At 30.2% G+C, this 14,398-nt stretch overlaps 1 protein-coding gene across 2 annotated transcripts; it reads left to right on the top strand.

Annotated features, from left to right (window-relative positions):
- Positions 1–12,731: 12,731 nt before the first annotated feature.
- Positions 12,732–14,147, top strand: LOC125185506 (protein SOB FIVE-LIKE 5-like). 2 transcript variants are annotated; one of them, XM_048082043.2, is made up of 4 exons: positions 12,732–13,224; positions 13,402–13,473; positions 13,576–13,649; positions 13,738–14,147. In XM_048082043.2, exons 1-4 carry the CDS (start codon positions 12,883–12,885, stop codon positions 13,760–13,762), a joined length of 513 nt encoding a protein of 170 aa, XP_047938000.1. In that variant the 5' UTR covers positions 12,732–12,882; the 3' UTR covers positions 13,763–14,147. The 2 variants fall into 2 exon arrangements, with proteins under 2 accessions (XP_047938000.1, XP_047937999.1); XM_048082042.2 differs by having other exon boundaries at positions 13,735–14,147.
- Positions 14,148–14,398: the final 251 nt, after the last annotated feature.

Raw genomic sequence — 14,398 nt, 5'->3', positions numbered from 1 at the left:
TATTTATAGATAAATCTTGAAATATGTTTATATAGAATGAGTGATGAATAATGTGGATAACAGATTTCCAATTCAAAAAAGAAAAGAAAAGAAAAGAACAATTCCATCCAAAATTCTTAGGCTCTGTAGTCTGTAGTAGGAGTACTAAATTGGTTATTTTAATTTCCATTCTTTTCAATTGGATTTTTTAACTTAAAACATATGCCTATCCTAAGTTATTTCTTTTGATTTTTTTTTTCATGAAAATTAAATTTTTTGTGAGTTTAAGTCAAAAAAAGAAGTAGATAAGTGGATAGAGAAAAAAATAGGAGAGATAAACATACTGTATGACTTACTTTGTGACATCCAAATTAAAATTACGAATAGCTTAATTTGGGATTGGTGGAATAATTGAGTAGCTACAAACTTATTAAAGAGTATCACTAATGGTTAGTAATTTTTGTCACCATATAATGATGGAGTATGACTTATGAGGAATCGCTTACTTTGGAACTGATGGAATAATTAAGTAGTTGCAAACTTATTAAAACATCAGTAATGGTTAGGAATTTTTGTCACCATTTAATAATACGAGGTGAAAAAGCAAATAATAATACTCCATCAGTCCCATAAAAATAGTCTATATTTTTTTTTCGTCCGTCTTATAGAAATAATCCATATTTTTTTATGACAACATTTTTCTCCTTTGCTTTTATTTTATGATTTAAGGATTCCACTATCCACTACACAAGTTCAAGTACTTTTCTATTTCTATGAGGCGGATAAAGTATGACCTTGTTTCCTGATTTAATTGCAAGTTAGACATCTAATTATAGTACAACCAAAAAATACTCTTGCATAACATATTTGCACCATTTTAATTGAATTATGATGATGAATCCACTACTATCAGTATTTATTGGTAATTAGTATGCCAATAAGATTGAGGAATAATTATTATTACATGTATTCAACCAGAGACAAACTACCCAATCTTTATTCATGTGTGTGTTATGTTTACAAAGGACTTTTTTTTCTAATGTTCTCGTGTTTTAAAAAAGTTTTCGTATTTCTCTATCAAAGTAATCTACTCAATAGACTTTGGGCCTGAAATCTTCTGTATACATTAATTAACCGACAATCCAATCTTAATTACTTAAAGTCCTAATATCTTAGTATGGTTCACATATTTATTACTACGACTTGGACTATTGGACTAGTATTAGATTATTAAATCAACGATATACAAATTGTACCCTATAGGCCCCCATTTTTTTTATCATGATTTAATAGAAGTTCGGACAGAACCCATAGAACTTGTTGTGTGTCGAACTAAGTCTACGTTAGTTCCAATAACCAGCCATTTATATAATATTTATGTAATATCCCTTCATCCATGAATCATTGTATTATCAATTACTCCCTCCGTAGCCGATTTGTCACTTGTCTATCCAAATAATTCAATCACTCTATTTTACTTTATTATATGATCAATCCGATCATATTCAATTACTTTAATTAAATATATCCTTGAAAGAAAATTCCATCAATGCTTATCAATTACTCCCTCCGTCCCCGATTAAAAGTCACACTTTTCCATTTCGGTCTGTCCCCAATTAAGAGTTACACTTCATTTTTACCATAAATAATAAGTATGTCTCACATTCCACTAACTCAATTCACTCATATTTTATTATAAAACCAATATAAAAAAATGGGTCTCACATTTCACTAACTTTTTCAACCAACTTTTCTTTATATTTCTTAAAACGCGTGCCCGGTCAAAGTGTGACTCCTAATAGGGGATGGAGGGAGTATTTTTAATTACAAATTTTCTAGCAATCTTCAGTACTTTTGTTGTGAACGTTGTATACAACATCGTATGTATCCCGCTTCTCTCTTTGTTCGCGTTGGAGGCATATTTTTTCAATAATATGCAACTTTTCTGCTATAATTTTTTTAGTTCAATAATTATGAGTTATGACTATTGTGCTTCACAAGCATGACAAATGTAGCCCACGTAAGTCAATATATTAATGCACGTACGAATCAAGCAACCGAAAGCAAATAAAATTCCAATTTTCCGCAGCGGTTGCAAAAACGCCGTCCGTCTGTGCCAGCGGCACGGCGCTGTTCTTAAATAAGAGCACGTCTGTGTCGCTGAGCAACCTTAGGTGACGTTGTCTGATTGGCCAACGGCTTAGCCGTTGGCATATTCAATTATTTTTTTAAAAAAAAATTGAAATTAATTTAAAAAAACTTTTTTAAATAAAAAAAAATATTTTTCCACTTCCCAAAAAATTATATCTGTTTTCTATCCACTTTTTTTGATTTATTTTTCAATTTTTTTCCCCAAAATTCACATTTTCATCTATAAATACCCACACTTCAACAAAAAAAAATCATATTCTCATCTATTATATCATCTACATTCTCTCATCTTTTTTCTCCTATTCTCTCATCTTTTTTAGCTTTTAATTATGTATTTTTTTTAATTTTCTAGGATTTTAATTATGTAAATTTTATTTTCTAGGATTTTAATTATGTATTTTTATTTTTTAGGATTTTAATTATGTAATTTTTATTTTTTAGGATTTTAATTATGTAATTTTTATTTTTTAGGATTTTAATTATGTAATTTTTATATTTTTAATGTATTTTCATATTGTAGAAATGTTTTTAATAATTGAAGTATTTAAATTGAATAATAGAATGGTGGGACTCTTGAGTTTGTCCTTAGCTAAAAGCATGGATGTAGGTGTTGTGCTCTTAGTTAAGGACAAGGAGAAAAAATGGGTCCGGGTCCACCTCTGTGCTCTTAAATAAGAGCACGAAGGGATGCGACCATCTCCACTACTTTCAATTATACAAGTCGATCTGTTTTTTTCCGTATAAGTATGTTGTGTCATTGTTATTGACATACATTGGACAAATATCATAATGTATATGGTTGGGGTCAGTAGCAATATTGAAGAAAATTATGTGGTTTTGATTTTGCAGTGTAAATTTATGCATATTGGTCAATTGAGTTGGGACCCTATCACAGCTAATTCACTACTCAAAATATACAAGAAATTTAGTGAATCATTATTAAAGCATAGTCAGTGATGGATTTAGGGGACCGGATAACCGATTTGATAACTTCTACAAATTTGATACGTATTAATTAGAAATTAGCACGTTCAATGCGAACAATATTCAGAATACGTATATAAACATAAGACGATGTACAGCGATTCGAACAATATTCTTTTGATAAAATTCATAAGAAGTAAATAGGTGTTTGAGTTATTCTTTATTAATTAGTACGGACTACTAGTATTTATTTTGTTGGGACCAATATTTCTATCTTCTTCTTTCTTTAGGTTTATGGTTTATGGCTATGGTCCATGTGAAATGATGATCTGATGCTGTTGGAGTTGGAGAGGGTCATGTATAATTATGAGCTAAGTGGTGACAAAACTATTTCTTTGGTATTTTAGATATAATTAATATTAAACACGTAATATTCAAGGGTTGGAAAGACTACTCCTTTTTTCTATTATCAATAGTATCCGTAATGAAATATACGAGTTTTAATGTAAAATTGAAAAATGATGTTACGGCATGTCAATTTCGGGACAATTTTATTGACCATTTAAGTACCGAAATATTTGGCCCAAGGTAGATTTGCATAGTTTCGTAAATGATCAAAACCAGTCTTCTAATAAAATTAAAACTATGAGTCATAGTTTATAGTGTACTCAAATATATTTTTTTGTGAATATAAACAGAAATACTATTAAAAGGGATCCAATATTTTAAATGGAAGGCGTAACTAAGTGGACTTCAAAATTTGACAGGCCCAACATTCAATTGGGCTGATGAACCATTTGATTTTTGAATGACAAGAGTATTACTATAAAAAAAATTCAAGAATCAATATAAAAATCTTATTTTCGTTTTTATTTTAAGAATCAATATAAAAATCTTATTTTCGTTTTTATTTTAATCTCCTGAATGACAAAACAAATCAAGTAGAACTCTAAGTGTTTGCAAACATTTAAATACTTAAAAGTTTTGTTCTTTAAAAATCAAAGCTTGTAATCGCATTCATAAGGGTGTCGTTCGATTGTTATATACTCCTAGGAGTACAATTTAGTTAGAACACGAGTTTTAAGAAATTGTTGTAGTGTGTAATTATTGAAGTGAGGTATTGGTTATTGGAGTGTATAACAATTGAGGTGAGGTAGTGGAAAGTGAGACCCTTCTAACTTTTTGTATGTTTAGGATTTTGTTTTGTTTTAATATTTCTATGAAAGTTATGGCATTTGATTGTAAATTTCATCAACAATGAAGTTAAATTTTATGTCCAAATATAATAAATTCTAAATATGACTCTTAAACTGGATTGGACGGAAATGACAAAACATGACTCTTAAACTGAGACGAAGTGGGTATAATTTATTATTATATTATAAGATTATCCATTCATTATTAAGTTGCCGGACTATTTTAGTTAGAGCCTTGAAGAGGATTGATTATGACTTATTACCATGATTATCCATCTAAAATTAAATAATAATAATAATAATAATAATAATAATATAACATTTCAAACCAAATAGATCCAAGATATACTAACGAGATAGAAAATAATGTTAATAATATTAATTACAACCCTCGTTGTATACTACGAACTACTTTAGGACCATAATATTGCTATGGAACATGGGTAAATTCATTACAAAAATGATGTACTGTATTCGATAAATTGAACTTTTTGTTTTTTTTCAAGAAAATTCAAACTTATGACCATGAATTCATTAGGATAATGTTGAACCAATTATACATCTTCATGATATTTGATCTCAAAATATTAGGTCCAATGTCTATATAATATTATTTCCTTGTGCATTTCCTCCTTTCGACACATTAAATTTAAATTTAAAATATTTGCAACTCCATAGTTTTGTTTTGTAAGCTAAATAGGAAATGAATAAAGTAAAAGAGTAATAAAGTAATTGTCTTTATTTTTGAAGTTTTTTTTGGACAACTAAAAAGAGAAAAAGGTTTTTAATGGAACAGACAAAAATTTATTTATTATGAATATTTATTATTTTCTTCGTCTTTAAAAATAAAACCAATTTGTAAATAATACTTCCTCGGTCCGCCATTAGAAGTTTCATTCCATGGCGGCACGAGTTTTAAGAAATGTTAAAAAAAGTGAGTGGAAAAAAGTTAGTGGAATATGAGTCCCACTTTTACATATTAGTTTTAAATGAAATGTGAGTGAAATGAGTTAGTGGAATGTGAGATCCTATTACTATTTATGGTAAAAGTGAATCGGGACTTCTATTCGCAAACGGAGGAAATAAAAGTTTTACTCCCTCCGTCCGCGAATAGGAGTCCCGTTTTTCCATTTTGGTCCGTCCACGAATAGGAGTCCCGGTTCATAATTACCATAAATGGTAAAGAGGTCCCACATTTCACCAACCAATTCCACTCACATATCATTTAAAACTAATATATACAAGTGGGACCCCTATTCCACTAACTTTCTTCCACTCACTTTTCTTAACATTTCTTAAAATCCGCACCGATAAGAAATGGGACTCCTATTGTTGGACGGAGGGAGTAATAGATAATTAATAAAGTGAAAGAGAGAATTGAAAAGACAGCGAAAATAACGTTAGGAAGTTGGATCCACGTTATTAATTGTTTAAAACTTTTTCTCTTTTCTTAGAACTTGTCCAATTTTCATGGATAATTTAAAATACTTAAAATTAAATCAAATTTTTTGGTTAGATTAAATATAAAATAGTACTACTAGAAAGAATATTTTACTTGGTGCGGCGAAGGTACAAAAGTAAATCGTACGGCGTACTTAGGTCTCCAGATACGACAAAAGTATTATCATTGCTGTAATTGGGACCCACGCCACGTTGCGCAGCCTGCACCGCCATCACTTCAGTTTTCCTGTAACAGAATTCACACAATTCAATTATAGTAAAATTAAGAAATCTATCTACATAAGCGGATTTAGTGAATCTTAAAATGAAGTTAATGACTCACTTTTAACAGCTGCTTTATAAATGTTCCTAGAAAAAAAATTACGACTACAATTTAATTTTAACCTAACCTGACCCTTATAAATATTAGATTAAATTCTCATACTTTTATTAAAACTCTCCCGCAAAAGAAACAAAGAATAAAATATTTTGATTAGAGTTTAACACAAAACTTAAGAAACTCCTTCCAAAATAGAACAAACTTAATTCCTTTAGTTAATTAAGATAAAAAGAAACCATTGTTTTTACTGACTCTTAGTAATTCCTAACTTGAAAAATCATATCCTTGTAAAGAGAATAGAACTAGTTCAACATATGAGTGAGATATTCGCATTTGAAATTCCAACATGTATCTTTACCATAACATTCTTGTCCAAGCAAAGACAAATATGTGCTTACAAAATCTCTTTTTCTTTGTATTAACTAGATTGTAATTAGCACATTATTCTTTACTTACACTTACCACAACCTAAGTTAATTCTTCCATTAAATATATTTTAAAACCTAATTACCGTAAAAGCAGCAAGACAAAAATATCAAGTCATTTTGTCTAGAAGGGATCAATCATGTTTCCAAAAAAAAAAAAAATACTCTCAACTAAATTGGGTCACTTCCTTTGGATCCGAAAATTAAAAAATTGTGTTGTATAATAAATTAAATAAAGGAGAGAAAAAAAAAAGGATAGATAAGAAAGAGTAAAATGATGATAGAATAAAGTAAGAGTGGTTAATTAGATGTTTTATTTTTTTTTGTCAAAAAAGAAAATGACTCAATTTTGTTGGTGCGTCCTATAAAAAATAGGACTCACTCAACTTAGTTGAAACTGAGGGAGTAATAGTAAGTATTATCAAAATAGAAAGAAAACGACGAAAGATCCAATCACGTTCAATTTCAAAAAACCCTAAATACCAACAATCAATTCACCAAACTTGTCATATGCCAATAATTGGATAAAACGAAAAAAAAGAAGAACAAGATTCAAATGTAAATTGAATTAGAAAGAAATGAATAAATGACAAGGGCGTGTTTGATGGTAAGGAAACGCTAGAATGATTGAAACACCGGAAATTAGGAGACAAGAGAGGGGGCCAATTCCTGGCAACCAAACATACCCTTGTCTAATTCATGGGTCCATTTCTGAGCTGGATACGACAATCGAATTTTTAATGCCACAACTCAATGTGTATGGAAACAAATTATCATATCTTTGTGACCATTTTTCTTTACATGATTCCATAATTTTTGTTTCTGTTACAGGTTCATTGTAATTCCACCTACCCCTTTTTTATTATTTTATCCCATTTTCCAAAATTATCATATCTTTGTGACCATTTTTCTCTATCATATCTTATTTTTTTGCTACAGTTATAATTATGCATTTAATATTTGTAATTTAATGTTAGTCAAACTACAATGCTTAGTTGGGTCAAAGTTATTTTTAAAAATGTTGACCGTTAAAATTTGACGGATCGTCAGTTTTGGACTGATTATGGTTCGAGTTGAAATGTTTGGAATGTAAAAATACAAAACATAATGTATGAGACTAAAATCATAAAATAGTCATATGTTCCCGACTAATATTAACCTTTACTCTAAAAAATATAGTACTAATTCGTTAAATGAGTACGCCACACTAATAAATAGCCCACAGAAATGGTGAAGCCAAACGCGTTTTGGGCTAATTTTTGCAGCACCGATACAGTAATTTTACTACTACAATATAGTTTTTCATAACTGAAAATTACTATTATTTTCAATCTAAAATAATTAGAGAATAAAAAGATAAGACATAGTGGTAGTTCAAAGACATATTACAATATTTTACATTTTCAAAAAACCTAACCGGTGAATCACATTTTTTAAGACCCAAATTTGGAGTTAGTCTATAATACTTAAAATCATTTTCATATCTAAAGCGGATGAAGCAACATTATTTTTTACAACAAATAAATGATCAACCTTCGACTTAGGTGATCTACAATTCCAACAAGAAAACATACACATTAAATTGTTTATATTTGCTGTCTACATTTACTCCATAAGACACCCAATTTGTCATACAATCTACCTGTACATACATGTATGTGATTGTATTATTATCCATTTGTAATGATTAAGGAATACTGGGTTCTTCACTATTGACAAATCCACATGCAAAAGCAAATGCTACCTAACACTATAATCTTTAAATACTAGAACTAGTAGTATTTTTTTTAAAGATTAAATATATATATGCACTTATAATTCATAAAAATGGTTCGAATGCCTATCCATACACATTATACTTTAATCAATTAAATCCCTTTTCATGTCACGCTGGGCTTTCCAATTATAGTGCTTATTAAAGTTGTTGTGCTATATTATATAAGTATATGTGTAGTTTCAACAAAATATATATAAATGAGAATTTCAATCCGTATGCAAGTACTACTACAAAACTAACCCCACAGGTTCCCATCACGATATGGGGACAAATTTAGTAGCTCCATTAATTCTTTAAATTTCTATTGAAAAAAATCAATCTTTATATATATGCTCATATTGTTATAACCTAAAGTTAATGCTTTTGTTTTTCTACTATAGTTTTAACAAAACAGTAGCATGAAATTACATATGATTAATTTTGTGTATCATATCATTGAAAATATTTTATTATTATTATTATTATTATTATTATTATTATTATTATATTATTATTATTATTATTATTATTATTATACTCTATTTTATCTTGCTTTCCTCTTTCTTGCTGTGGAGACTTCCATTTGAGATACACAGTATTCTACTATTACGTAGCTCATCTTTTACTATAGGTAGTAAAATATGCACAAGAACTTTGAAAAAAATTAAACTAAAATTCGATATATTATTCTAAGAAAAAAATTACTACTAATATATTTGGGAAATGGGAATAACAACTAATTTGCTATAAAATAAAAAATTAATGATATTGTCGTACATTAATATAGTATGAATGAATATAATTAAATCAAAAGAGTATGCAATAAAAATACCACTATGGTGATAGTATTAATTAAGATCATCGGCCACGTGGTGTATATCGAAGGTCACACCGCACATAGACCAAAAAAATATTCGAACAACTTAGAATTATTCGAATATAAAATTTAGAAAAAGTCTATTAATTAGTTTAATACTCCCTCCGTCCCACATAATTTTACCCAATATTCCATTTTAGTCTGTCCCACATAATTTTACCCATTTCATTTTTACCATTTTTGGTAATGGACCACATATTCCACTAACTCATTCCTACTCACATTTTATTATAAAACCAATACTTTACAAGTAGGATCTATATCCCAATAATTTTTTCAACTCATTTTCTATTATATTTCTTAAAACCCGTGCCAAGTCAAATTGTGTAAAATTATGTGGGACAGAGGGAGCAGTAATTAGGATAATTAAATCGTAGTGAGATGGAGCATATATATAGTGATCCGAGGGAAGAAGCAAGCACATGATGGCAGGCAGCATTTGGCTTTGACTGTGACGATGATACCAAAGCCCCATCAAAGTATCATGCTCGCTGCACACCATGACTATAAATACTACTACTACTACTACTATTAATTATAGTATTTGATTCAAGTTATTAGCATTGTAATAATCCATGCCTCCTTGCCAGATAAGATCATTGTTTCTTTGGAAATCAAATTTTGTTACACTTTTATTGATGGGTACATGTGTTTGCGCCATGGAAATCGAGCATAGAAACAATTCAAAACATAAATAATATAGTAACAAAAAAAAAATAATGAAATCAAAATATATAAAAAAATAAATATACAATCTAAACCACCGCATAAGGAAAGCAAGACATCCGTAAGAAAATATAGAAAAAAAAAACAACAGATATTCTAACGTCTGGCAATCTCAATCATCACAGGTAAGTAATCTAACAATAACCTTAAAATGAAACAGATTTTTCACACAACCACCAAACCAACAATTTGTTAAACAACAAAAGTATAGCCTTAAAGTACCTTCAATTGAAATCTACTCCACTAGGTATTAAAAGCAAAAGGATTTAATCAATTTGAAAGTGAAACGAATTTTGTTGACCTAATAAGCTTATAAGAATCATTCAAGATGTAACTATATTTACATGATTGTCACTTGACATTAGACACAATTCTGTTTGGTTAAACTACATCAATTTTTTATGAATAAACTCAAACACAATTTGACTGTCAAGGGTAGTATTTAGTAGCATATCAATTTTTTTTAAAAAGCATCACTGTATATTTGTGTTCTACTAGTAAAATAAGCACTCCTTCTGTTTTTTTTAGTTTAATTATTTTTTCATTTTAGTAAATTCTTTGATATTTGAGTTATGTACATGATAATAATTAATTCACTTTTTTTTTCTTACTTTATTCTTTTCTACTTTATTCATTTTTTTTACTTTATTTTTTTTACACTTAACACATTAATAACCATTTCTTAAACTCCATGCTAAAAAAAGAGAAAATGTTCAACTATAAAGGTACGAAGGCAGTATACGACTATACGCCAGTAGTACATATTTAATGTTGGTTGGTATGACACAATAAAAAATTATTAAAAAGGGAAATCTGATGGAGGATAAGAATGAACAGGATCTGAACATTGGAATGAGTAATTAAGCAAAGATCACAAGCCCAAAACTAGTTAATTAACTAATTAATACTACTACTACTTAAAATTAAGAGAGACATTTATAAGATTGAAATGTGTGCGCACGTGCATACATGTGTGCTCATCTGTTGGAAAATTCTGAATCGCCATATGCACACGTGCCGACATGTGTGTGTGAGTGCGTGTTCAATTGGAGTTGAAGGCATGTGAAATCAGTTCACCAAAATTTACATAGTCACACACTATAATAAATCTGAAATTATCACCCAATTAGTTAAATCTAATCTCTTAAAAAAATAATACTATGTGATGATTAAGTACAGTGCATTATGGTACACAATTTGTTAGTTTAAGTTTAATGACTTCTAAATTAGGCATGCAGCATGCTAAATTCCCAAGAATCTGATGCTTCTAGTTTAACCTCAATTTGCATTTTAACATAATTAATTACACAATTAAGAATTTCCCTATATCATTTTTTTTAAACATATAGTGGTCAAACTGACCTAGTTTTTGACTGACCCATATGTCTTTTCTTGATCCCTTTTCTTTTTTTTAATTAATCGGGTTACAATTAGTCATTACTAAATCGGGTTAATCGGGTTACACATACTAATTAATCGGGTTACATAGTACACATTACACATTAATTACTAATTAATAGGGTTACACATTACAAGAGAATGCACACTTCTAATTAGATAGAACAATTTGTCGAATATAGAAAGAAAATGCTTATGGACAATCCAAATCGAAAAGAATTGACAAATTAACGATTATTTATAGATTGTTAGTCGCTCTGATATCACAATAGAATAACTAATCCAATAGCAGGATTATTGTTATGCATTGCATAATGGTTCAATCTTCTCATTCGATATGTTACATGCATCAATTATTTATAGGATTTATTATTATGACAATTATGATGTATAAATAAATTTATTCAATTATTGATCATTTCCTTTTTTGACTTGATCTCTTCTTGATTCTGTCCTCGATTCTTGACATGTTTCCCCTTCATTCTGCAACAACACCGAGCAAAAGTTAGAGAAAAGAAGATTCGCATTTAGTTTGGGAAATGAGTTGTTAGAGAAATGGGTGAATATATAGGTAGGAAGAAGTAGAAGATGCAATAATATTAGAGAGGAAAGGGTTGTATGTCCAAATAGTGAGGAAAAGAGAGTGAAGATTGTACCCTGTTTTGCTATGAGAGTACACTCTACCCAGCTGTCTTGCATGTGATACCCTTAATTCCCATACATTCCCCTTCTTCACATCCCACCTCACTCTCCCAATGTACCTATCTAATCATGAAAGTTACATAATTGTCCTTCATAACTTAATGATTCCCCAAAAATGGACCCAAATTGCATCCTATCTAAATCTCCATGCCAAGATGTAGTCTTGTGTTCGATGATCTGATCGTTGGTATATACAGATTCAAGATCAAAATTGATTTAAACGTTTTGTTTTGTGTGAGTGTGAAGTGGAAGATTACCAAATCGTCACGCTTAACTCAGTGATTCCCCCAAAATAGACCTGTATTGCATCCTATCTACATCTTTTAATTAAAACAGAGTATTTTGTTCGATGATCTGGTCGTTACTATATCCAAATTCAAGACCAAAATTGATTTGATTTTTTACAACATCTGTTTTATGTGATTCCAAACTCAGTCTCGATACGAGTAGGACAGTTCGACAAGTCTGACGCTAATTCACGTATTACAAGATGTGGCACCTCGAAGTATCTAACTGAAATCAAAGTTACTTAAGTGTCCCTCGTAACTCAGAATAATAAATCCGAATTGTTGTGTGCAAGTGCAAAGTGTCTACGGATACAAGTACGACAAATGTTTTTGTAAATGTGACACACTAATAAGCTTAGTTATGATGGGACAATATGCCCGCAACGGTAACGCAGTTAATTCAAAAGGGGCAGATTTGCGAGAAGTATGATTGGACAATATATAACTGGCCTACCTATTAACCTCAAAGGTTGGTGTTAATTAAACTCACATCAAACATATCCATTACCCACTTGAATAGTGCCAAAAAACTCTCATTTTCTCTTGTATTTATCCTCAAATCTACTACTCCCACAAACCTAAGAAGATCAACAAACAACCACCCTCTCCCACACATATATATACACAACATAAATAGATCAAACAGTATACAATACCACAAACAAGAAGAAGAAGAATACAATGAATTACATATTCGAAAATCAAGAATGCAGCAGCGGTTGTGAGTCAGGCTGGACTCTCTACTTCCAGCAGTCTTATAAAACGGAAGACGATTCGCCTGAGCCCCGGACGAAGAGATCTACCGAGGAGGACGACGAAGATCTGTCTATGCTGTCGGACGCCTCGTCCGGGCCGCCTCAGGTGCATGAGGAAGAAGGCAGCTGCTATGATAACTACGCTACGCTTTCTCAACCGTCGTCGGAAAGGAAGAAGAAAAGGGCAAATCGATGTCGGAAAAAGGTGCCGGAGCGCTCCTCTTTGCTCGACGACACTGCTAGCTCGTCGCTTTACGGCTACTGCAACGTGAGTTTTTTTTTTTTTTTTTCACAAACGACACGAGTTTTAATGAAACACTGAATAGCGTTGCTAAAATAGACCGAAAAAGTTGTTAAAGTACTATTACCAAAATAGAAGTTGATTTATTTTAATGATTATATAAAATGGAAAAATAAGACTAAATTTATATGTATGTATATGCAGAAAACAAGAAGGCAGGCATCAGTGGAGAATGTGGTGGAATATTCACAAGGCTACTCCTCAACTCAGTTTGAGGTATGACAAATTTCTACTTTTGATTTAAATTTTTTTGTTTATGGAAGTGACATGAATTTTCTTTTGTTTATTTATTTATTTAATTTTTCTAATTATGTGCAGGTGAGACCTACATATGTAGAGGAGCATTATGATTTCTTGCAGTCTGGAAACCAACAACTTCTGCAGCAAAACCAGTTGAGTTTTTATTATGCTTTTTTAATTACTAGATCTATATATTTTTATTTACTAGTAGTAAATTGGATTTGGTGTGAATCTTAGCAGGTGGTTTGAAGGTAAAATGTGGTGACTGGTGAGGCAATGAGATGATGTAATAATGTTCAAAAAGGATATGTTTTTGCAAAGGCAAAAATGAGTCTTGAAAAGGGGATTTTGTTTCCTTTTCTTCTCTGTTTCCCTCCCATTCTTTTTGTAGCTCTAATGCAAGTGGAAACAGCTTGAAAGAAAGAAAACAAGCAGAAGAAGTGGAATTTCATTCTCAATATTTTGTACTAATAGTAGATTCAAGATTTTCTAGTATTAGAAGTAATGACAACAATTATTTGTTTTTAATGTTAATATTTTAATTTATATGTAGACAGCCCCTTGTGCTCCCTTTTGCTGCGACATTGAAGATCTGTCTAGAATTTGTCTTTATGGCAGCAATTAATTAAATATCCAATTTTATGAAGAAATATACTCAATGAATACAATTAAAGGTAATGAGCAACTAATTTTCATGTATTAAGTTGGTTATATAGGTTGGATATGTATATAATTATATTAAAAGAAAATGTAAACCCAAACTTTGATAAAAAGATAATAATTCTACTTTTAATAGTGTTAAAAAAATTATTGGAAACAAGGATAGAGTGAGTACAACAAGGGTAACAATAATTATTGTCAGAAACCGAGATTTATTAAATCACATGAAACAATATATAAT

This window comes from Salvia hispanica, chromosome 1, assembly GCF_029641045.1.
Source record: "Salvia hispanica isolate PSC_SH4W2 chromosome 1, Shi_PSC_v1, whole genome shotgun sequence".
NCBI lineage: Eukaryota > Viridiplantae > Streptophyta > Magnoliopsida > Lamiales > Lamiaceae > Salvia > Salvia hispanica.
The sequence above is the reverse complement of the archived record's forward strand: the minus strand, read 5'-3'. Positions and strand labels throughout refer to the sequence as shown.

Bases quoted from the DNA above. Each gene is read 5' to 3' on its own strand.
- LOC125185506 (XM_048082042.2), top strand. From the start codon at position 12,883: ATGAATTACATATTCGAAAATCAAGAATGCAGCAGCGGTTGTGAGTCA. The intron at 13,225-13,401 runs GTGAGTTTTTTT...ATGTATATGCAG, and splicing joins CGCTTTACGGCTACTGCAAC to AAAACAAGAAGGCAGGCATC. The intron at 13,650-13,734 runs GTTGAGTTTTTA...TGTGAATCTTAG, and splicing joins CAACTTCTGCAGCAAAACCA to CAGGTGGTTTGAAGGTAAAA.